Here is a 25,948-nt window from a genome sequence, read left to right as displayed (position 1 = left end):
CCTATTCATGGGTTTCATCAGGTCCCTTTCCACAGGTGTATAAAATCAAGCACCTAGATTATGAATGCAGACTGCATTGTGCTTCATTAATACACCTGTGGAAAGGGACCGGATGAAATCCATGAATAGATAGGCTATTACACTTTTTTTAAATGAGACTCTTTAAATTGAGGGGATGGGGGGCCTACAAAACCTCTCAGCCCCGGGGCCTAACATTAGGTTAAGGCGGCTCTGATGGTCGTCTTATGCCGAGTTCACACTGAACGATTTTAGGCCAGATTTTCACTCTCAGACCGGTTTTGAGAGATCGCGTCAAATGCCAAAATCATTGGCAAATCGGTGCTCGTTCACGCGAGTGACAATCAAGCAGTGTGAATGATCAAAGACGCGATCTGAGAGAATCGCCAATGAGTCGCCGACGCCTGTGAGATATCTGAATATGAATATCTGAATATCATGCTGATTATCTGGACCTGTCGGCGATTCAAAATCCTGCTGTGTGAAAGTGTTCTGACTGAAAACTATATCGGTGAAGACCTACAGCCAATGAGAGAGCTATACAGGACAGCGGGATGTCAGGGAGAAGTTATTGACCAGAATATCAGTATTTAAATAAATATATTTACAATTATATCAAACAGAAACAAAGCACAAACATTTTCTTGACCAGCAGCAAGATCAGCACATTGCAAAATTATTTATTTACACACAACTCTCTTTGCAGAACACACAATCCTTGCTCCCCTCGTCTCCCCAAAAATGTCCTCCTGCATAATCTGTTTTTCTTTTTCTCCTTTTTGCTGCAAATCAGCGCACAGACAATATGGATCAAAATCATTTTTAATGACAATTCAGTCTCGCGCGAGAACTCCTGTCTCATGCACGCGTGATTTTGCCTTATTTCCTTATCTCTTCTCGCGTGTGTTTGGTTGTGAAACGTAGTTTGTGGACCAGACAGAAGTTGTCGGCGATTCTTCTTATTGTAAAGTCATGCAATGTGAAAGCTCCTGTCGCCGATCCATCGTGCAGTGAGCACACACCAGCAACTGAATGTTACCCCAGATAGTCGTGCAGTGTGAAAATATCTGTGACTTGACTACTTTGAAAATCGTGCAGTGTGAACTCGGCATTAGGAGAAGTCACACTGCAGGAATGTGAGTCAAATCTTATGACACTGACAGAATTTCGTCGGATCGCACCGGTCAGTAATCGGCTGTCTGTGAACATGTCAAACTAACGTTCAAAAACTTTAGATTTTAGGATCAGAGGATTCTTTTAGGATTTGCTCAATTTGTCTCAGACGGCCAAATCGCGGCCAAAATCGCACAGTGTGCACCTGGCTTAAATGTGTGTTTGTAGGTGGCTACAGATAGTTTTCTATCTTGAAATGGACATTTCCCTGTGTTTTTCTGATGATAAAATGTCTCTTTCTGTTTAGTTCACTAAACTTGAGTTATGAAGGGATCGCATTCGGGACCACTTCTGTCATAAAAAATGTGAGGGTCATGGGAAAGATCAGTCGTCAAAGCAAGGTAAGCAGTGTTTTACATAATTTTATCATTCGGGGTAAAGTTTACTCTGTTAGAGATTCACGACGAATTCGGCATTGAAACATTGACTCAACCAATATTATCTGTTTGTATGAAGTGTTTTAGTTCAAGTGAGTTTGATAATTTTAGCCTGCATTGTAACATTTGCAATGTTGGTAGTATATGTAAATGAACAATGTTTACTCTTTCTTTGTGTTACCTGGACAGAGAAATTCAAGTTTAAGTGCACATGTGCACGCATAGGTGGTCGACGCATGACGTCGTTCTGGCAGCTTGGTTTCAATAAATACTGTTGTACTAACCAGGGTTTCCGTTGTCCGGTAATTGCCGGACATTGGCCGGAAAAAAAATGAAATGTCCGACAAAATTAAATCTCTCCGGTCAAATTGTCCGATTAAAATTGCCTAATAATCCCGCCCCCCTAACACAATCTGAATTTGAGAATACGCCTAAAATGTATAAAACAAAAATACACCGACCTTTGGCTATGTTATAAAGGAACAGGCTCTACCGTTTGAAAGTTATTAAACAACATCGCATGCTGCATTTCAAATAAAGCGCACGCCTAAAACGGCTGTAATATAGACCTAAACAACGAACGAATGAGTGAGAAAATACTCTATCATTTCTGGTCATACAGAAAATAATAATACATTATTCTCAACTACTTTTATTTGTGTAAACTCACAATAACAAGAAACGTTGTGCTTTTGTAAAATAAAATAAAACAATCAGACGCACTTTCATGATCTCCATAAACTGGAGCGCGAGAACTGAAACAAAATATAGCCTATGTAGGCTAAAGCTTGAAATGTCCACTTTAAAACGAACAAATTCGAATCGAAAGCTAATACCTTCTGATTATGTAATCCGAAAAATGCATTTCTCTCTAAAAGCACATCTGCTTAACAGCGGAGATGGAGATATGATTTTAGCTGACACTTAGAAAACAATAGTTTATTAATAATATTAATGGCTCTTCTCATTCAGCACTGCGGGAAAAACATCAATTCCAGGTTCTAATTTGGCCTTAGAAAACCAGTAAAATCGACATATGTTTTCCATATTAATTTGTGAATATTTTAAATGTTTAATAAAGGGGCAAAAAGTCATAAACAAAAATCTGAAAATGCGTCGGTATTTACTTTTTTGCGCAGCAGTTTGTGTAGCCAGTTCAAATTAAAATTTTGGTGTTCAACTTTGCGTTTTAAAAAGACAACAACCGTTCATTTTTCGTTTTTCAATTACGGGTTAAAAAAGGAAAAACGAATGGACAAAAGTAGCCTACGTGGATCGTTTGGACAGAATACGAGACAGAGTTCTTTATTAAATTCGTAAAAGGAACAATAATTAGCCTATACTGGATTCTAAATCTCAAAGAAATGCCACAATCAAAACCTCGGAGCAGAAATGAGGGCGAAACACCCAGAAGCTCCTTAAATGTGTCGTTCGCAGAATAAGGGTCTTTCCCTGCCATTAATGCTTGGATAACACGCCACGTCTCCTTCCTTTAATAATAATAATAATGTCTAATGCGGTGGCTGTGATATTATATAAACCAACGTCCGTTGCCGTGATTTTTGAAATGACTTATCTTGAGAGAAAAAAGGACGTTTTAGTCGCATAACATCGGTTAATGGAAACGCCGTCATTTCGCAATAGTTTTTCATAGATATTTAGATAATAGCGCAAAACATTTGCGCAAATCTGTAATGGAAACGCGGCTACAGGGAAGTTTTGATTTTAAGTCGGCAGCTGCACAATTCAGCACTGCAAAACAGCGTAAAAAGTAGCCTAAAATGACGCAAGACAATGTTATAGGCCTAGTCATTTGTTTGTTCCAGTTCATTTGACAAGGAGTCATTTCACGGTGGCCAATTTAAATGTTACCAGCTGTCAGGTGTACACCAGAGTGTATAATTAAGTTCGCTTGAATAAAAACAATAGGCTACAATTCAGATATTTTATGTGGGGAAGGGGGATTTGTTTGTTAAACTATGAATGTGAAACCATAGTAAAAACAATTGCCGTTGATTGACGCCAATCGGACGTTCATGTTTTTTTCCGTCTATTTGAAAGTTCTAAACATGTTGCGTTCTATACGGCCTGATTATGTCATTTTTTAAGTTACATAGCCTGCCTCCAGTTTTCCTCAACTTGACTAATTAAGAGGCGATATTTGACCGGCAAATCATCAAAATGTCCGGAAAACGAAACCTCTGCCGGTCACTTTGACCGGCACCATTTTTTTCTAGCGGAAACTCTGGTACTAACTAGGAAGTTCTAAGTTTTGAAACTTACAGGATATTTTTTTCTCAGAGAGTAGCCCTTCTCTGAGTCCAGAAAGATCGGTTTCAGCTTAACACTTAACACGCTGTCTCTGTCAAGTAAGCCATAAGTGACTGTGTTTATGAAGATACTTGCCAAGATGTGACATTTTGACTTAATTTTGCATGTGTCCATTCAAGGACAAATAGTTGAAAGAGAACAGAATTCGGTGTTTGTGTGCTGTCTGTGCTGCTCTCTTTGTGTGCACAGAAAACAGCGTACAAGTTCAGAATCTTCATATGCTCAAATGGTTTAAAATTGCTTGAATGTTTAAACTAACAGGACCTAAAACACGTGCAAATGATCAAATTAATCAAGCATAGTCAATGTGTATGTAGCCATTTATGCTAAGTTATTCTACTATTGTGTCATGTAATTGACTGTGTGTTTGAAGAGGCTTGTAAGAGAAAGGAATGTGCTCACATATGGTGACCTGCTAAAACGTATGGTGAGCTGAGGCCTTTATTATAAATAGGTTGAGGACGATTACTAAACAGACTAAAAAGTAGTGGCATGTATGAAATTTACTGGTGCGCCTTGGGGGAGAGCTTATGGAAAACCATATGAAAAAGAAGACAGACTTTATAATTGCTCTGCAGACCAAGGTTGGCTTTGTATGTTTGATAATGAAATCTGTCCTCTGGCATCAAATCCGCAGCAGACGCCACAACAAAAGAAGGTATCTATGTTTGTTAATCAAGAAGAAAGGCGTCAATCTACTGTTATTACTGTTAAGTCTCAAGAATGTATTTTATGTACATATAATGAGCATATTATTGCTAAACCGATGCATGAAGGGGTTTTGGAGAATGAGGAATGATGAGTGTACATTACTGGTCAAAAGTTTGGACAGTAGACTCTTATGTGCACCAAGACTGCATTTATTTGATAAAAAATACAATCATATTTTGAAATGACTACAAATAAAAAAATAACTATTTCATATATTTAATATATTTTTAAATGTAATTTATTCTTGTGATGGAAAAGCTGAATTTGTAGCATCATTACTGCAGTCTTCAGTGCCAGTGGCACATGATCCTTCAGAAAAAAATCAGTCTAATGTGCCACATTTGTTGCTCAAGAAACGGTTCTTATTATCAATGTTAAATATTAAGCAACAAAAATGTTTTTCAATATAGAAAATATGAAATTTGTACTGAGTACTGTACCACTGCTACCACAGGGTTCTTTTAGGCTTTGTACAAGAGACCTTCCATACATTTGACTTGACAAAACACCTGAATCCCATCAGTAACAGCATTATATTCAGCAAACGGCTGAAATTCAAACAATGCACATCCCCCATAATGCAATAAATAAAGATTAAATGGATACACTAGACAAATTATGTGGGATAAAATGAGTCCCTGTTGAATAGTCTATCTATCGATCGATCGTCCAAAAAGCAATAATCCCAGCAAAAAGAAAAAACTACACTCTCAACCACATTGGCTTTTGGACTCCGGGGTTTATGCAATTCAACAGCCAGTGTCACTTAAAAACAAGAAGTAATCCACAAGATCTCCCGAAAGAAATATATTAAAATCGAAAACTTCTTTTAAATTGTAATATTTCACAATATTACTGTTTTTATTGTATTTTTTATCAAATAAATGCAGCCTTACGGGACTTCTTTCATTCAAAAATCAATATGGGCTGCATAAAAGAATGTTACACCAGACTATTTCCACTTTAGAACTTAAAAAAATGTTTTTTAGCCTCAAAAGCCAGAGACTGACATGGTTTGATCACACAAAGATGATGGATGAGTGTTCGGAAAACCTCTTTAATAACTAATTATTTTTGCAGTGACACTATAAGTACAGAACTTGGATTTGCATGTGATATCTGTGTGTTTGTGCATGTGTGTTGTTAACAGATGTACACAGTGAAGGTGCACATCCCAGGACTGAAGGAGAACAACCAGTCCCTTCAAATTCTTCTGCAACCCGGTATGACCAAAAACAGAAACAACAAGAGAAAGAAGACCTGTAAATCAGAATGTAAAATCAAGATGAAATTTATCTTCCAGGCCCGCCGCACACTCTGGTAGTGTTTCCGGATGAAGATGTGCTCTCCGTTGAGAATCGGACTCCAGCAAACTTAAGAGTGGAAGTTCACGACGAGTACCAAAATATCACCACTCATCCTAAACTCGTGGTCCGCTGCCAGGTAGAACTCATGAACAAACATAAAATAAATGATACTATCAAATTAATACAGACTCACTAAAAATCAACCCTCCAACTCTAAACCTAACCCTAAACAAACCCTTTTCATAAAATTGTATTGTTAAAATTCTTTAAAAAAACGGAGGAAAACAAACAGGATGACTCTGGTGAGCTGTATGCATTATCACTAGGTGGAGATAGTGAAGCTTAAAAGGAAAGTGAAGTAGAAGAAGAGCAGTACTGGTGTGACATCATCGCTGATATCACACCAGTACTGTTCTTCTCCTACTTTCAGAGGGAGGGGATCTGATGACATCCCGAATGGCTGTTTCATTGTAGGGGGTGTAATTAGTAGGGGCGTGGTTTGTAGTACTGCGGGAGGCAGTCTGACACTCTTGGAAAGTTATGTCAATGGTGGGGAAGAGTTAATATAAACTTCCTGTTTATTGAACATTTATAAAAAAATCAATATCACATTTGCAATCAAGTCAGTCTCCTTCATTTTTATAGCGCTATCATGCTTATATTTATGAAAACAGATCTCTTGCTCATATATGTTATTATAAAAAACAAGATCTCATAAAAGTACTTTTTTTCAATCATATCTTGAATTTTTGGGGCATTTGTATTAATTTTGGTGACTTTTTGACACAATCCCCCTTTAATTTCTGACCATTTTGGAACAAGATCGCATGAGTGTTTGAATAGAGATTGTGATCTTTTAACAATAAATCGAGCAGCTTTAATGATTGTATAATTAAACTTTTTAAAAATGTTATTAAAAATGATTAAATTACATCGAATCAGAGTTAATTTGGCACAGGATTAAAGTTCATCTTCTGATTGGTGCAATGTGTGTTTGTAGTTGCTGGGAGCCCCTGATCTGCCCGCGGATTTGGTGGACTGCAGTAACACTGGCTCTGGACTCATGCTGACCAAACCACTATTGCTGAAGACCGTAAACACTGAACAAATCCTTACTGCTAAGTTCAACATTCCTGTAAGTTGCTGCCCCCCCCCCCATGTTATAAACATCATGTGATAATGATGCTTGCCCCTTTTTGTGTCAGTTTCAAAAAAAAATCGACAATGTCAATAAATTGTTTTTGGGTGAATAGTGTATATTGTTCAAAATAAGTTTTCAATTAATTCTTATAATTGCTCCTTTGCTCATAGTAAAGTATATTAACTGTTTAATCTGCTTAAACTGTTTAACTTGATATCCACATGATTATATTTATGTGCACATAGAACCATAGAACAGTGGTGTGTGTGGAACGTCAACTGCGCATCTTGCCCAGCACACAAATATCTCGTTTGGAGGTCTATAGACAGGAAGAGGGCTCTGATGATGTCATGGTGCTGCAAAATTCAGAGCGCATTGATTGGGCAGCAGGAGACACACTAGGAAACCTGCATTTCAGACTGTACGATGAGGGCAATAGACTGGTTCCTCTTCTGCCAAAACTTACCAGCAAGATTAAGGTGTGTGTTTGATTATATATGTGATTTGTTTTTGTATTTTGTTTCATTCAGGTTTATTTCTAGAGACTGGATCTGTTTGCACTTACATACTATTGTACTCAGTTGTGTGTGTCTTTGTGCTTGTCTTGCAGGTGAATTGGACCGCAAAGTTAAATGCGGAAGAACTTTCTCAGGGAAAACTGCCACAGTTATGTGTCCCAAATCAAGCACAGAGAGAGCATTACTACAGTGTGTCTTTCCAGGACCAGCACTTGGTCAACATGTCATTCTTTATTGTGTAAGCTACACACATGTGCTGTTTATGTCTGTTTTTCATTATATACCTAAATATTCTTGCAGAAGCATATCTCTATACTGTATTTGTGTCTCTCCAAAGGCCTCGTCCAGATGAGCCTGATCGTTTGCGGGTCAACCTCAGTGAGTCGTCTGTCAAAATGGGCGAAATTCTGTCAGGAAACATATGTAAGTACCATCTATAGGTTTCGTCATAATTAATAATAATAATAATTTGATTTGTACTGACCGCCACAAGAACCTCCATTGCCTGATAGAAACATGTAATATAAAAGACTACTTTCAAATACATTAACAAATCTTACTGACCTCAATCTTTTGAACGGTTGTGCAAGTTTGTCACACAAATCTATTGAATGACTTCAGGAAATTTGTGATATAGCACTCAAGTTGTATGGTCTACTGTTATGAAACTCTCCTGATACTTTGTTGCTTTTGCTAAAGCATCAGACTTGGTTAATTGTAATTGAATGGAGAAGAGTACATTGGTCAAAACTGCTTCTTCTATGATCCACAGATGAAAGAAATGCATGTGTTTGGAAAGCCTTGTAAAAAAGTAAACTTTAGCATACTTTAAAAAAAGAGTGCATATCACGAAAATAATATATTTTACATTCAGTTCACACTTAAGTATATTCTTAATTAAAAAACTGTTTGTTCTAGTCCTTGATTCTGATTGGTCAATAGCCAGTATGTCAATAATGTTTTCAGACACTTGATTGCATGTTAATTGCACTTCAATGAAAATGTATTATAGTTTAAATTTATATTTAATACAATAAGTTGAACTTTAGAGTGCCTTTTGACCCACTTAAGTTGTTAAATACATCTTTATTTTATGTATTTCTATTGTCTTGTTTACTGCCGAATGTACTGACATGCATTTATGATAAAATAAAGTGTACTTTAATGTAATTTCTATTAAAACTAAATGTGTGTCGCTTAACAAGACACTTCATGTGTAGATCACTCAGCAGTTTTGTGATTGTTAAAGAAGATTAAACTTCTATTTCCCTCTCAGATGTAGAAGTGATTGATCAGTACGGGAATAAAACAGACTGTCTAAATGCTGAAACTGTGAAGACTTTGAGTGTGTCTGCGGATGACCTGGATAAAGAAGCTCTGGTTGTAAAATGGCAGGTAAACAACCACAGGCACAAACAAATGGACATTTTTATCACTAAAAATGACATTAAAACAAATCAGACTACTTCAAATGCGAAATTATTGTTTGTATGTGTAATACAGGGTTTGAAATTTGCACCAACCAAATGCGGGTTAATTTTATATTTGTCCAGTGAATTTCGCAGTGCCATGAGTCACTTTGCCTGATGATTGTTTTATTACATCTTAATTATTTTAATTATTATTATTTTTGAATTGTAATATTGTATTAATTATTTGTGTTTGTATCCTGTGGCACAGAGAACCTCTGAGTTACGCCACGTACAGTAATGAAACTGTAAACACTTTTTGGCAGAGGTCACCTTTGTTTATAGTTTTAAAATTAATTATATATTTGACTTGTAGTTTAGTCATAGAAACTTCTATATGACATAAATTGTTCTTGATTTGCATTCTGCCAGCCAATCAATCACTTTGTGTACCACATGGCATGAGATTAAATATTTTTTAAATAGTTCTATGCATTTATTTGATTGGCACCATTTGTGACAATACATTTGTAGAAACGTAGAAACAACAACAGAATTTTAGAAAAAATTTAAACAGACCATTATTGTAAAAAAAAAAAAAATACAGGTACATACTTTTTGATTATTAAAATTGAGTTAAATCATTAAAACATGGAAGTTGGGGGAAAAAATAAAACTCAATTTATGAAACGTACATGAAATTTATTTTTTGTACAATTTTTAATACATTAATCCAGAACAAACAAAGTTCCTTTTAAGGAAAGTCTGTTCACTCGGCGGCTTTATTTGCAACTCCTCCGGGCAACTATTTCAGGCATCCAAGACCAAGTACTATTTGAATAGAGGAATCCTGAAATTTCAAAAACTGTTTGCTGAACTCACAATTAAAGGGGAAATTGGTAACTATTTAAACTTAATAAAACCGTTTAGAAATCATTTTGATGGGTAAATAACCTGTTCTGGTGAAAATGGTGACTTTCCCCACTCCCCCCAGCGTTCCCAGGCGGAAAACCAACCTTGCAACATGGGGACTAACGTCCCGGTAAGTTGGAAATGGGAAGTCTCGAGAGAGAGAGCGAGAAACACAAACTGCTTTACAGCAATTCGACATAAACACACACGCCATATGATACTGTGTATGATATATTACCCGCCTCAGTAAACATAGCTCCACACGATAAAGTTGGCCGTCTCCGATAATAACAAATGCACATGAGCAGCGGTAGAAAGGGGGAGGAGGGTGCCGCAAGTGAGTTTTTTTTACAACAGTGTTGTGAAATATATACCCCACAGCTGTAGGGGGAGCTCGTTGAGAAAACATGCGACAATAAAAGTGAAAATCAGCGAAGAAATGGCTAGAGTTGCCAAGTTTATGGAAGTAAAATAATGACAAATGTTTTTGAAACAAAAAAGCTTGTTGAATTGCACTACTTGAGGGGCTTGCATTTTTATGGGCTGAAATTCAACATGGTTGTATATTTAAGCTGTGAATATTTCAATTCAAAACATTTCACACACGTTTTCATTATTCAAAATTCAATAATCCATATTCACCTTTCAGATTTCACTTCCAAAATGTTCATTCTGTTTAAAAATACAGCCTATAATATTTGACCGGCTATTTTCGGTCCATTTTATTTCGCTTTACAAATTCGCTTCCACAAATTCGGTGGTTCAAATTCGACAGAAAATTCAACATTTGACACCCGGGAACGGCAGGAATATCAGTAGATTGCCGATTGATGATCTCCATAGCTGTTAGTCCATCTCACCAGCAGGGGGTGCAAACGGCTGTTGACGAAGAAAACTATAGAGCAATGGGTGAGAGACTCATTAATTCGCTGAATTATAGAAATGGAGCAAGCAGTAGGCTATTTGTGATTATTATCAGGGTGATGAATTGTGATGATTATCATATGGAAAAGCTGATAAAGACACAAAAGCTGTGTTTACATTGAAGTCTTCACTGTTACTTTTGTACATGTAAGTTTTGCACAGCTTTCTCTGTTGTGACCGAGATTATGTTATTACCCGATGCTGATGTACAGATCAAACGTTAAATTTGAGGTAGTAGACATATATTTCTCTTGGTTGTTTAGTTTTCTACATTCGAAAACATTTGTCATTATTTTACTTCCATACAAGTTCCCCTTTAAATAACATATTTCAAATCAGCAATTGAATCTAACATGAATCTGTCCCATTATGGGGCAGATTATATTTCTATATCCGGTTGCTATAGAAATAGTCAGTGTTTTGAAACTTGTGTTTAGGACTGCACGTGCGTACTGGCTGCTCCAGCCTGAAAAAATAAGCTTTTTAACACTACCTGAGCATAAGAAACAACATTTATGGGACTCCCACACAAGTTTCAAAACACTGACTATTTCTATAGTAACCGGAAGCTTCTAACGGCAGCTGCAGTGACCAGTCGGCGATTGGCTCTTTTATTTAGAAAGCGAGACTTATTCCTCCATGTTGTCTGCTGCACTTTCTCCCATTCATAAGTAATATGAGTGCACTGTATTTCTATCTTTTAAGTCTTAAAAAATCAATACAAACAAACTGATTTTTCTTGCAAAAATGTACGTCTTTATTTTTTTTATTTTAGAATTTCATCTTTTATTATTTTATTTTAGCATTTCATTTGTATGCCTTTTTTTCAGGCCGGTATTGGAAAATGGTCCGTATGCGGTGTCCGGTTCAGGACAGGATCTCTTGGCCCAAAAGAGTTGTGCTTTAAATATCAGGACATGCAGCAATTTGTGAGAATTGAAGTTACTGCGGGACATCCGGCAAAGATCATTCTACTGGAGAAGCCAGAGATAGTATGTCACACATTTGAAATGCAATCAAATAAATTCATGAATTCAGAATATTTATATAATATAAAACTTGTCTCTTTAGCCTTTCCAGGTCATGAATGGCCATGGCTTGGACACACCATTGGTCATGCAGCTGTGTGATAAATGGGGAAATCCTTCACCAGATCAGCGGGTTGAGATTGAGATGAAGACTCTGTACTCAGAGTTAAAGGTACAGTTGAGGGAAGGGAGGCTGGTGGATTTGTGTTGACAAACATTTATTTTTGACTGTTCTTGGAAAGTACTTTTTTTCTGAACATACAGTATACAACAGTGGTGAGTAAACCCCTGTGCAATATCACTAAAATGCCAAAAGATACAAAATTGTATCACCTCTGTTGACAACTAGAGTATTTTCTCTAATTAACAATAAAAATAAAAAAATGCTTTGGAAAGACTATGTTGAAAATACAGGCCCCAAAGTAAAAACTCAATGCAAAAAAAAATAAAAAAATGTGTGTGATCTGTGATCACTGACATATACACTTCACTATGTCTGATCACTGAAACCTTTGATTTCCTCATTGTATGAATGTGAAACATAAAATTACCATCACTTTCTCATTTTTGGACTTCTGTTTGCATTTCTGCATCATGGCTTCACATGAGAAAAACTATTCAAAACAAAAGTTCCTACAGAGTAGGACCTGAAAATCTAAACTGTGAGTTTGTATCTTAACATAAGAGCTCATTCTCTACTGATCAACTTGGATGTAATGCAATTACTGTATTTAGGTGATACAATTTTTTAATCATTTTTATTTTTCTCTTTCAGATAAAATCCTCAGTGACGTCTCAGCCTGTAGATTCAGAAGGGAAAGCTTGTTTCATATTAGAAAGCATAAGTGGTCCAAAGTAAGTACATATTTAGCTCTATGAATTCTACTTTACAAATTTCTACAGCTTCTAACTGATCAACATGATGATAACCTGAAAAGCCAGTTCAACACATCATTTACTGAACACAAGCAACTTTTACTTTATTATTATTATTAATATTTTTTTAAATCATGAGTATTAAATATACATCAGGCTTTTGAGAAATATTTGTTCATCTCTTGATCATTGTATTGCATTGGATTATATGTTTTAAATATAAAATATAAAAGAGTTTTGATCATAAAACTAAGCATTTAAATATATTACTAAGGCATTATTGGGAGATATAATGGCAACTGATATTTATGTACATTTTATGTAAGTAGTCTGCTATACTAATCTCATTGCTATTCTGATCTCACTGATTTTCATTACAAACTATAAGGATTTCATCTTACTTTTTGGCCATATAAATATCAGCATCTGCACCAAATGGCATAGTTTTGTTCAGTTTGGGCCTCAGAATGAAATTGAAGTTTTTTTCCTATGAGTATGAGCTCCCTTTTCTCCTTTATCAGTATTCCGACTTTTGGGTTGCGACCCACCGGTTGAGAAACATTATCCTATATTGTACTCCATGAGCCGTAAAAGCCTGATGTATCAAAAGTTAAAAAAAAAACACACATGCAAACTTTTCGTTTTTTTAACAGTTTGTCTGAAGGCTCAATAAACTATTCCATTTTATTTATTTATTTTTACATGCTATTTTAAATACTGCAAATGCTAAAAAAAAAAAAAATACACTGTTGTCCTTCTCTCTTTCACTGTCTCCTTCTCTCACTCTCTTTTTCTTTTATAGAGGGGAGCATCATTTGGATTTCAGAGGACGATTTGGCAGGAAAGAGATTCCAGGGCCAGTAATAAAACTAAATGTGATTCCTGATCCCAACAAACCTGTTGAACTCCGTATTGAATATGACGGCGCTGCCACCTTATGTGCAGGAGACGTCTTTCCTGGTGTGTGTGGATGCATAGTAAAGCCTTTATTGTAAAATTAGTATCTAGGGTACTATGTGAATCACAATTTTTCTACTGTCTGAAGTATTTACAGTGGTTGTGATGCCTGAAGAGGGTGGGCCAGTGAGAAACATCTGCCCAGCAAACCTCTCAATGCTGCTCTGGAAAGGCATAGCATCAGGGTCATGTCCACCCGCTACAGTGAGTGACTCGGTTTTGTCTTTATTTTGACACTTTACTGAAACTATAAGGTTGAATTTAAAACAAAAACAAATTCACAATATTTTTCATAACCCTTCAACGCTTTTTGAAAATTGGTCGCACCTTGGCTGCTTGCGGGTTTAGACCAGGACATTAAGTTTGTAAAATGAGAAATTATACAATCAGATATATATTTAGACATATTCTAATTGTTTTGTCATTGTTAAGTGTCTTAATCATTTTGAAGTGTCATTTTTGCAATAATGCAATGCAGTATAACATCTGTAATAGTGTGTAAATCTTTTCCACTCTGGATGTTTTATAGACTCACTATTTCATTCCTATGATGTTTGGTGATACATAGATTTTATTCAGCACATATTTAAAAACAATTGCTCTGAGTTAAGAGACTTGCCCATTAATTTCCTATGGTCAGTCAGTTTTGACAGTGAACCACAAAGGTCTGATTGTTTTTTTGTTTTTTTTAAACCTTTCAGGGAAGTAAAACAATTCATTATTACATGTTTCTCTAATACACATTGGCCACAATAATGGCCCCCTTTTATTCAATACTTTTTGCAACCTCATTTTGCCAAAGTAACAGCTCTGAGTTTTCTCCTATAATGCCTAATGAGTTTGGAGAATACCTGACAAGAGATCAGAAACCATTCCTCCTTACAGAATCTCTCTAGATCCTTCAAATTCAAAGTCCATGTTGATACACTCTCCTCCTCAGTTTTCTATAGGATCCAGGTCAGAGGACTGGGATGCCCATGGCAGAACCTAATTTTGTGCTCAGTAATTTTGAATTTTGTGTTTGTGTTGGATCATTGTCCTGATGGAAGATCCAACCACAGCCCATTATAAGATTTCTAGCAGATTATTTGTCTGTTGATTTGATAGAATCCATGATGCCATGAATCTGAACAAGATGTCCAGGACCTCCAGCAGAAATATAGAAATACAATGTTTATTTTGTGAAGCTCAACAATCTTTTAAATTGCATATCTTAGTCACCAAGGTCTGAACCATTTAGATTGAGGAAACCATTTTTATTAAAGGTTATAAAGATGCTACATTATATTCAGTCAAGTATACAAACTATATTAAATATACTATTATCAACATTGAAGTACTGTTTACATGCCTGACAGGATAAAGTCACTGGCATTTTTGATCAGGCATTATAGTTAGGATGCACTGAAATTGTGGCTTCCAAATAAACTACAACGGTTAAACGTGTCAGCTGTGTGGACTGGGTTGACAATATTGATTACTTAATTTTAATCAATACTGATATGGATTCTTAAATCTCAAGATTTATCTTCTAGTTAACTTTACTAAACATTGGTAGCATGCCTGCCATCCAATAATCGCAATAAGCTTTGTTACTTTTGAAGTCTCAACTTTCACATTTTGTTGGTTTTATCAACAAATTCAAACAGACTAAATTGTACTAGAAGGAGAATTTTTGAAAGTTTGAGTAAATCGAAGTGTTTTATGTTTTAACGTAGGCCTCTGCTCTGAAGTGTAGTAAACGCAAGGACACTGAAAAGGATGAGTGCTTCTGCTTCAGGTAATATATACAACTGAGCACATTACATCTCATTAAAAGCCTGAAATAAGAACTTCAAAGTATTGTATGTCTTTTATTTCTTAAAAACAGTGAAAAAGGTTTGTTTTTAATCATTAGTAATAATATTTGAAAAACCTTTAGATAGATAGACATGATGGATGGATGATTGGAGAGATATAGATGATTGATAGAGTGACGGTGAGACGGATTGATACGATAGATGGATGATGGATGGATGGATGGATGGATAGATAGATAGATGGATAGATAGATGAGTGTATACAATATTGTAAAGTACATAATTTGTTTTGTCTTTGACCCATGTGTTTTTATTTCCTTTTTTTTTTTCAGGGATAAGCTGATTCCAGAACTTGCAGGAAAGTATGTCATCCAATTTGTTTTGGCTTTCGACAAAACCAAACATCTTTGGAGCAAACAGGTGGGAACATAACATTTATTTCATCCAGTTTGTTGTAAACGCTACTTAACTGTTTCTTGCCGTAGGATGCTCATTTGTGTTTCTGTCTTAGATTGAACTAAACGTTGTTCCCAATAAAGCAATGAAATTAGCCCCTGAGACTCCACCTTCAACTCCTGTTGTCTCCAATAGTAACATTCGGGCCAATCGCACATTGGTGGACAGCTTGAATCTAAAGATCATGGTGAGTTTCAGACTGTTCTAGAGCTAGTGTTTGTTAACAGATGATGTTGAACTTCATGTTATTTGATAGAACTGTTATACATAGAAAGTAGACAGTTTATAAAAAGGTATTAGCATATGCTGTGTGGTTGATGTCCAGCATTGCTAGCTGAGCAGAGATACATAATCATGTTTCGCTTGGTCCCTTCAAAGTTGCGTTGGATTTTCTCCTCAACATAACCATCTATCACTATTTTCCATGTTCGTAGAGTTAGTTTCTGGAGTAAATATATAGGCTATAATCTGTTCACACGGCTTTTTAAAAATGGTGTTTCGCATGTGTTTCGGCCAATCAGTGTACGCTTACATCGGTAGTTGTAGTTCCTATAGTGCTGGGTTAGACCCTACTCTGAAGTAGGAGCTAAATTAGTTCCTCCAAAAGGAGTTCCTAGAACTAAAATCATTCCTAGTTCCTGCGGTGCGAACACGCCAAAATCCGGGTACTTCACCAATAGTTCTAGGAACTATGAAAATGTTCCTCCGGTACGAAAGCCCCTTTTGCCATATAACCACAATTTCACCAGATGATTTGAATAGCTCTGTTTGTAAAGAATCAATCATTCTAGGATGATTGGGGTAATTTTGTTGCGGAGGGTATCTGTAAAAAAATTAATAAACAAATTACAAGCATAGACGATAATAATAAACTGAGCAATTCCATAAGGGTCCTTGCACCATCGGTGCTCAGGCCCTAATAAATGCAATAGAACAAAATATACAACTGAAATACGCAGTGCTTCATATTTTTCAGGTAAATCTAACAGTATTCAGGTACAGAAATTGAATAATCAAATGTAAAATAACATAGCATAGTCTTCACTGTATAAATTAGATTTAATTAATTAATTAATTAATACAATGTATCTTTGTTAATGCTACAAAAGTAATTTTCTCTTTTGTTGTTTGATTAACATTGGTGACACACAGCTGCGGGTATTATGAGGCTGCTGCCACTTTTAAGACGAATGCATGGATCCAATATGATGATACTCATCCGTTTTCTTTCTCAGTGTTTACAACACATAACAGACTGTGTTTATGAGGATACTCGCCAAGATGGGACTTTTGATTTAATTTTGCATGCACGTAGGGGTGTGCGATATGACGATTTTTTATCGTGGACGATTAAAATGTCTCCACAATGTGCTTTTGAAGAAATATCGTAGAATCGTGCATTATATCTGTTCTGGTGCCTCTGTCCCAACGGTCCCAACATACTGAACAACGCGACGTATATTCACATAAAATGTTAACGCAGCGGAACGGGACTGCAGTTCACAAAAGTTCACAATTTGCATGTGCTTTAATGCCTTGTCGGTTAAACATTTAATTCGCGTGCTGATGCGCTGTTCTAACGTGTGCGTTTCTCAGCGCGTACATGTGAAGCTCACATGCACTAAAAGCCTGTCTACCAGTGCCTTGATACTGGACTAATAAGTTATCTTTCGAGTCTTATTGTGCTTATACTGTTAAATACACACAAGGTTTATATAAACAAAGTCGGTTATGTCTAAAGTGAAAGCAAACTTGAGAAAATTGAGAGAAAATCTGCTTGTCAAATGCATGTATATTAGATGCGTCGCGTGCAGCTCTTAAAGAGACAGTAGCTATAATAGTAAACACGCTGCCGCTTGTCCTTAAAGGGATAGTTCACCCAAAAAAATAAATAATATCTCATCATTTACGCACTCTAATGTTGTTCCAAACCTGTTTTAATTTCCTTCTAATAGTTTCTAATATTTTTCTAATATTAATATTTTGAAGAATGTGGCTATCAAAACAGTATAGCTGGTACCCATTGACTTCCATAGGAGAAAAATATACTATGGTAGTCACTGGGGTATATCAACTGTTTGGTTACCCACATTCTTCCAAATAACTTTTATTTTCAACAGAAGAAAGAAACTTATTCGAGTTTAAAACAACTTGAGAGAGTAAATTATGATAATTTGAATTCATGATAATTTGAATAAAACAACAAAATGCAAAGAGAAAAATCACTCACTGCTCTTGACTGATAACTTTAATAGTAGCTTTAATATGTATCAATGTATAATTTATACAGTGAAGTCTGTTTTGTTTTATTTTCATATTTGTTCATTTAATTACTTTCTTCAATGCTACTGTTAAATACACCTACTGTAGCTGAAAACGTAAAGCACTGTTTAGCCTATTTAATTTGTATATTAAGTTGTGTATGTGTAATGTGTATCTTTGATCTTAATATTTAATAACAAAGAAAATAATGACAAATATTTTTATCTTCGCCCCTGTCTGCCATTTTTTTTTTTTTTTTTTTTTTTTTTTTACCTAAGGACATTAGATTGGCTGTAATGCTAAGTCACAAAATAGTAATATTTTGACATCGCACATCCTGCAATGTGATTATCGCATACATCGCAATATTGATGCTAAAACTATATATTGTGTAGCCCTAATCTTATTTTCTCTTTACTCTTTACGTTCATTTAACACTTAAAACTCATTTAAGTCTGTGCTTACAAGGATACTCGACAAAGCGGGAATTTTGACATGATTTCGTATGTTTTTGTTTTGTTTTTGAGAACTCAATGTGGCGCTCCCGTGCTATCTGATGCATTCTGTGCTTACCTTTCGGGTCTTTGTTCACAGAGAGCTGCTTCACAGACAACACTTCAGTACAGACTTGAGTTCTTTTTTTTTTTTTCATCTTATCGCACTCAAATGGTTTCATAGCACTTTACTCTGTAGTAATTGTTATATTGGAATTAGTCCGTACTGATAAATGCCCCTTTTTTATATGTTACCCCCAAAGAATCTCTCTACACATCCCTGTATACATTGGATTGATTTTAATAACTTTTTTGTACTTAAAGTGTGCACAAAGCACTAGTAAAAAATAGTGTATCGGGACTCTGTATTGGCAGATACTCAGTATTCAATGACTTGGATCGGATAGGGGCACAAAAACCTTGATCGGGACATCCCTAAAATTTGCAACAGGTCTACAATTGTGTGTTTTCTTCTTACTTTGCAGGACCAATATGATAACGCTGCTGGTGAAGGTATAGATGGAAAAGTGGTGGTTACAGTTAATGGCACTGGAGACATGGTGATTCCTTTGTTTGAGAATGGAGAAAAAAGTTTGTCATACAGCCTTACTAACGGGGAGACTCTCATTACTGTGAGTGTTTATTGTTTATACTGTATTGAATTAGCTTTTTTAGTTTATACAAATTTAGTTTTTTTCAGTTCATTTCCAGGGCAATATTTCAAATGTTTGTTCTATGTTTGGTAAGCAAGTTTTTTTTTTAAATCCAAAATGTTTTTTTTGTTTTTTTTTTGCTTTATTTTAATGAACTAAAACACTCAAAGTTTTCGTTAACCTTGTATCAGTGGTGATAAATTCACCTTGATTTGACTTGATTTGAGGGGGAAAAAAAGAAAGAAAAAAATATATATATGGTTATTTTTTGTTCAAAACATTTCGAAAGAACGAATTTATTATTGTGATTTTATTGTAACATTTAATTTTTAAATACAGCAGGACAGATAAAGTATTTAAATTTTATTTTGCATGTTATAGCTCACATCCTAAAGTGATAGACCCTTTTAAATAATGTTTGCACAATGCACTTACACACAAATTTATACTTATCAGATTTCTTCTTTTTCCTAAAACTGGTTATTAAAGCAGCCTAAAGATGATTATGGACATGAACTCTGGTTTGAAAGAAAAACCTATCCTGTTCACTGGTCATTGTTGGTAAATGGGTGTTATTGTTTGTGTCCTGTAGGATTTGGTTCTTTTGGAGAACAGTCCTGGTGAGGATGGAGCTGAGTACATTCTCCAGTTCCATCCTGAGTTTCAGCAGACTAGCGTTACCATCACTCCATACAGCCTGCCTTTCAGATTCTGCAATGGTTAGTCAGCAGACAAAGAGCCCAATATTCGTTACATTTCTAATGAGTATGACAGTTAAGAGCTAGACATTATAATTGTAATATTTCTGTAACCGATCAAATTTAGTCCATATCATAATAAAATCAATATTACAATATATATATATATTTTTAAGGCGAGACACTACAGGTGAATAGGGTAAAATTTTTAACTAGCAGATATCACCATGAAACTTTCCCAGTTGATTACCTACATTAAGATGAGAAAAAAAAATTATTACAAGTTTTCTATAATTTAATGTTTAAATATGCAAATTAGGCAATATCTAATTAAATATGCGCTAATTTGTATATATTTTAAAAAACGAAATCTGAGTATTGGATAAAACCAGGTTAAACAAATTTTTTTCATTGTGTTCACATATTAGATGGGAAAAAAATTACAGAGGGATTTATGGATATCTACTTTTGTTGTCCTGTAAATCAGAATATACTGTCAATAGTGATTTTCGCCATGTTTTTTGGAATAAAATGTTATATAAATCAGGCTAGGAATAATATATTTACAAATCCCTCAGTAAATGTCTTCATAATATAACTAGGTACAAGACTGGAAAGTTTGGTGTATATAGATGCTACTGAAGTGGAGATTTCGGACTTGAGAAAATGGGCTTTAAAGATTTATCATCAGCCAATGAGATTGCGCATTCAGCCCTTTTACTTTCACGATTGGTTGCTGATAAAAAGGAAATGACCATATTTGGATCCGACAGCATTGTACAGTGAAGAGAGAGCTTTCCAGCTGTGCCTGTGATGACAGAGAGCAGACGAGATCGCGGATCGGCGGGATGATTTACAACGACAACTTTTGTTGAATTTATGCGAAATCTACTGACGCAAACAGACAAAGTGTAGTAAAATAAAGACCTAAATGTGTATTTCGGACTTTTTTTCACCACAGTCTGAAAGAAGACATGTTATTGAAGACAAATATCCAAAAATCTCAAAATTGACCAGTAAAAAACCCCAGATGTTTTTGCCTGCCGTGTCTCGCCTTAATGAACTAAATCCATAATCAAAGAGTGTGACAGGTTTCTTACGACAAGTAACATTTCTGTTTAATATGTAGCTGTGTAGAATTAATATTAATATTTTTGCACTGCTTTATATGTAGAGTTGGATATAAAAGTAAGTATATCTAATTGTATTTGCATACATTCAATATATTCGATTATATTATATTATATTATATTATATTATATTATATTATATTATAATATATTATATTATATTATATTATATACACACATATAGCAGGGGTGTCCAATCCTGCTCCTGGAGGGCCACTGTCCTGCAGAGTTTAGCACCAACACCAATTAAACACCTGAGCCCGATGATCAAGATCTTACTAGGCATACTAGAAACTTCCAGGCAGGAGTGTTGAGGCAAGCTGGAGCCAAACTCTGCAGGACAGTGGCCCTCCAGGAGCAGGTTTGGACACTCCAGCTTTATTGCAAATCTCAACGTCTTGATTGTTTATCATTGCAAAATGTGAATTGTATAATTGTAGTTACCTGCTAAATGCGAAGGCAGGAAGATATTACGATTTTATACACGCAAACTTCATGATTTTCTGTAAAGCTGCTTTGAAACAATGTGTATTGTTAAAAGCGGTGTACAAATAAATTGGACTTGACTTGAATTTCATACCATAATGCGGTGCTACCCATTATGATGTGAAGTCTTGTTGGAGTGATTGGATTTACGAGTTGAAAGCCTATAAATGCCACCATAAAGTCACAATTTTGGGAAACTACAACTGTTAAATTCTTACTACAAATTATATTTTGATCTATTCCAGATGCAGAATATCAGGAAGTCATTGCGAATCTCAGTAAGAAGAAAGATCATCTTTCCAAAACCGTTTTGATGTACCGGGACATCTTTGAGACCAATGAACAACTGAAATCTGAACTTGAGTGTAGGCAATTCATTCATTCATGCATTCATTCATGCTGTTATGCATTTATTTTATTCATATTCTCATTTTTTATTATTTTTATTTATATATATATATTAGGGCTGGGAATCGATTAAAAAAAATTAACTAATTAATTGCACAATTTCTGTAATTAATTGCAATTAATTGCGCTTCCCCCAAGCTTGTAATCATCAATATTTAAACTTAGAATCACCTAATTAAACAACACAGGAAAAAAAGGGAACAGAAAATAGCCCTATATTAAAATATTAAACATCAATATATCAATATATTATTCTTTTTCAATAATCAATCAACATAATCAATTTAACAGATTATTATTATTATTTTATTAATTATTAAAACAAAATATAGTCCTACAAAGCTATTATTACCAGAGCATGTGATCAGAGCAGGTCATTTTACCATTGTTGCCCAGCATGGCTATACCAGCTCAGCAAACAGAAGTCAACAGAGAAATTTCACGTTACTTGAGTGGACTTTACTTTTCCAGTGCTTAGTACATGATTGAAGCCTTTGGGCCGTTAACGACAGAGCCGCCGACACACACACACACACACACACACACGGAACGGAGAGCTCGCCGCTGCTGGGCCATTAACGACAGAGCGAGCCGACACACACACACACGCGCGCGCGCCGACCGACCGACACACACACACACACACACACACACACACACACACACACTCACTCACGCGCGTGCGGAGCACAGAGCGCGACGCACATACCGAGCGGAAAAGACCCGCTCATGAAAGCTGCCCGAGAATGAAACCTGACCGCCGAACATGGAGGGGCGGGACGGCATATTTCGGCCTTTTTAATAGCAGACGCAACAGGAAATCATTAAAACGAGGCAAAAAAAAAAAGTGCTGCGTCAATTGCGTTATTTTTTTTTTACGCGTTAAACATTTCAAATGAATCGCAAAGATTAACGCGTTAATTCCCCCAGCCCTAATATATATATATATATATATATATATTAAAAAACATGTAAAAAATATGTATGTGTGTATATATATATATATATATATATATATATATATATATATATATATATATACATACATAAAAACATACATATATGTGTGTATGTGGTTTTTTTATGTATTAATGCATTTATTTATTAATTTATGCATTAATAAATACTTTTTTTTATTAATTCATTAATTTAGGATCAAGATCATGTGTGGCTCTCATATATATATATATATATATATATATATATATATTTTTTTTTTTTTCTACAGGTCAGGTGCGAGATGCATCCCACAAACTAAATGAACTTAAACCAGAGCTCATTAAAAGTGGCTTAGACATCTCAGAACTAACCACTGTGAGTCTGGACATGCACACACATGAACACTAACATAAATACTGTTTCATTGTTGTTTGGTCTGTGTAGAAGCATGCATTTTATTCCAATCATCATAGATGCTTGTTTGTCTTTTTGTTTACGTATCTGTCTAGGTATCAGCAATAAAGAATGTAATAAATGCCAAGAAAGCAATTTTGATCGAGATGGCGAATCAACCTAGACGGAAATGTAGCATTCCTGACCCTTTCAAAGGCAGTCCGCACGTTCTGGGAAAGGTATGTGTTTGATTTTTGTATCATGTGATCCCATCACAAGTGCATATCCAGGAGTCAGCAGGGTGAAATGAGTCTTGGAAAAGTTTCATGCTTATTGAAACATCAACACTGGCCTGTTAACATATGTTATGCATAATTATAACATACATTTTTGACATACTAAGGGCCAATCCCAATTCACCCCATGGCCCTACCCCTCCGTTTTGCGTCTGCACGTGAAGGGGTAGGGCTGTCTCAATTCTCTTTTGGTTGGAGGGGTAGGGGGAAGGGGAAGGGCCAGATAGCCCTTGAAACGAAGATTTTTCGGGACCACACTTCAAACGAAGGGGTATGAGAAATGTACCTGCATACACCGGCTACAGAGGCAACATGACTGCCAATAATCATTTTCTTTGTCACATTCAATCTTGTGTTCATATTTACGGTCATGTTCTTCAAAGAAACGGTTGCAAAAAAATCGTTAAAGTTCGTTAACAATATGACGCGTGTAAAAAGCAAAAGTTTGAAGCGAAGTGGACGCGTGAATGAGGCGAATTCGTGTCCACCGCGCCGCACTAAACGCCTCATTCGCGCCGCAAGACCTCCAGACGCGCATAAACGCGTCTTAACATTGAAATCACTCGCGCCAGACGCTCTATTCGCGTTTGGTGTGAACGCAGCTTTTAGGCGTTGAAGATATCGTCATCTCCGTTTTTTTCTGCAAACTTCAGAAGAAAAATACAAAAAATAGCTGTAACTCACGCAAGACTACAGCTGACGATGGCATCTTGGAAGTTTGTGATAAACATTGGCGCATCTCCTGTGACGTAGGCGCTAGCGACGATGTATAATGACATGTAACAGTGTAGTAGTGGTGTCCCATTTCTTAGGGGAATATTTTCACCCCTACGCCTTGACACTCTGTTTCAAGGGGCAAGGGTTAGGGGTAGGCGAAGGGGTATAAAATAGAATTGGGATTGGGCCTAAGTCATCACTGACATAAAAAGTTGAAATAAGACATAAGTCATAATTATAAAAAAGTCAAAATTATGACAAAACATCAATCTATATGTGGTGGAAATGAGCTTCCATACTTACGTGTAGCAATGACACATGTTTCTCAAGCACTTTATTCCGTTGTCCGTTCTCTTGGTTACTGGCGATTATTCTCTATTTATTTATTTATACACCTCTCCCTGATATGAGGGTTTTTATCTTATTTTCACTTTAAATAAAATGCTACCATTTCTTTTTTTTAAAGGGTTAGTTCACCCAAAAAATAAAAATTCTGTCAGTAATTACTCATCCTCATGTTGTTCCAACCCCGTAAGACCTTCGTTCATCTTCAGAACACAAATTAAGATATTTTTGATTAAATCTGAGAGCTGTCTCACTCCTCCATAGGCTTCTAAGACACTATAACTTGCTGGCCCAGAAAATGTATTAAAGACATCGTTAATATAGTCCAAGTGACTACAGTGGCTCAATCTTAAGTTTATAAAGCGACGAGAATACTTTTTGTGCGCAAAAACAAACAAAAATAACGACTTTATTCCACTTTTCATTTCCTTCTCTCTGGGCCTCGAGTCTTTTCACGTAGTGTTTAAGCGTAGCGCGTCTGTGTTGCACGTCACACGTAGGCTCACTATTGGCCGACGCTGGTCATGTGAGTGGTACGTCGTTATTTTTGTTTGTTTTTGCGCACAAAAAGTATTCTCGTCGCTTTATAAACTTAAGATTGAGCCACTGTAGTCACTTGGACTATATTAACGATGTCTTTAATACATTTTCTGGGCCAGCAAGTTATAGTGTCTTAGAAGCCTATGGAGAAGTGAGCCAGCACTCAGATTTAATCAAAAATATCTTAATTTGTGTTCCGAAGATGAACGAAGGTCTTACGGGGTTGGAACAACATGAGGGTGAGTAATTACTGACAGAATTTTTATTTTTGGGTGAACTAACCCTTTAATATAGTTTTATAGTATCAAAACCATGGTACAGGTATCTCATAGTGGCATATACAATCATTCATCAACTGGTAGTTCAAGGATTGAGTGAAGGGTAATAGCAAAAAAAAAAAAAAAAAAGACATTCAAGATACATTTTCAAGAAAATTCCAAAGAGGGGACCAAATACGCTAGAAATCATTAGACCCCCGATAGGAAAAAAGCAATTTGCTTCAACCACATATTAACAGAAGGGAAATGGAGAGTGGACCACAACAGAAGTATAAATTTTCTCGCTAAGTAGGTCCTCTGAACAATTGTATGTATCTCTTTCCAGTACACCTTGATCATGTCACAGCTCCAGAACATATGCATCACAGTACC

General features: G+C 35.8%; 1 protein-coding gene across 1 annotated transcript in view; it reads left to right on the top strand.

Annotated features, from left to right (window-relative positions):
- The window catches only part of smchd1 (structural maintenance of chromosomes flexible hinge domain containing 1), a 69,757-nt gene that overhangs the window by 33,453 nt on the left and 10,356 nt on the right, over window positions 1-25,948 (top strand). Inside the window, exons 22-42 of the mRNA XM_082161694.1 lie at window positions 1,439-1,532; window positions 5,761-5,833; window positions 5,914-6,053; window positions 6,918-7,052; window positions 7,304-7,537; window positions 7,669-7,814; window positions 7,914-7,999; window positions 8,853-8,971; window positions 11,652-11,813; window positions 11,893-12,021; window positions 12,625-12,704; window positions 13,528-13,685; window positions 13,771-13,886; window positions 15,401-15,462; window positions 15,814-15,901; window positions 15,993-16,124; window positions 19,179-19,325; window positions 19,939-20,065; window positions 21,906-22,025; window positions 23,297-23,382; window positions 23,517-23,639. Coding sequence (XP_082017820.1) covers window positions 1,439-1,532; window positions 5,761-5,833; window positions 5,914-6,053; window positions 6,918-7,052; window positions 7,304-7,537; window positions 7,669-7,814; window positions 7,914-7,999; window positions 8,853-8,971; window positions 11,652-11,813; window positions 11,893-12,021; window positions 12,625-12,704; window positions 13,528-13,685; window positions 13,771-13,886; window positions 15,401-15,462; window positions 15,814-15,901; window positions 15,993-16,124; window positions 19,179-19,325; window positions 19,939-20,065; window positions 21,906-22,025; window positions 23,297-23,382; window positions 23,517-23,639 — 2,557 coding nt within the window. The remainder of the gene's footprint in view (window positions 1-1,438; window positions 1,533-5,760; window positions 5,834-5,913; window positions 6,054-6,917; window positions 7,053-7,303; window positions 7,538-7,668; window positions 7,815-7,913; window positions 8,000-8,852; window positions 8,972-11,651; window positions 11,814-11,892; window positions 12,022-12,624; window positions 12,705-13,527; window positions 13,686-13,770; window positions 13,887-15,400; window positions 15,463-15,813; window positions 15,902-15,992; window positions 16,125-19,178; window positions 19,326-19,938; window positions 20,066-21,905; window positions 22,026-23,296; window positions 23,383-23,516; window positions 23,640-25,948) is intronic.

This window comes from Leuciscus leuciscus, assembly GCF_965113295.1.
Source record: "Leuciscus leuciscus genome assembly, chromosome: 2".
NCBI lineage: Eukaryota > Metazoa > Chordata > Actinopteri > Cypriniformes > Leuciscidae > Leuciscus > Leuciscus leuciscus.
Note: the sequence above shows the minus strand (reverse complement) of the source record. Positions and strands in the feature narration are given on the sequence as shown.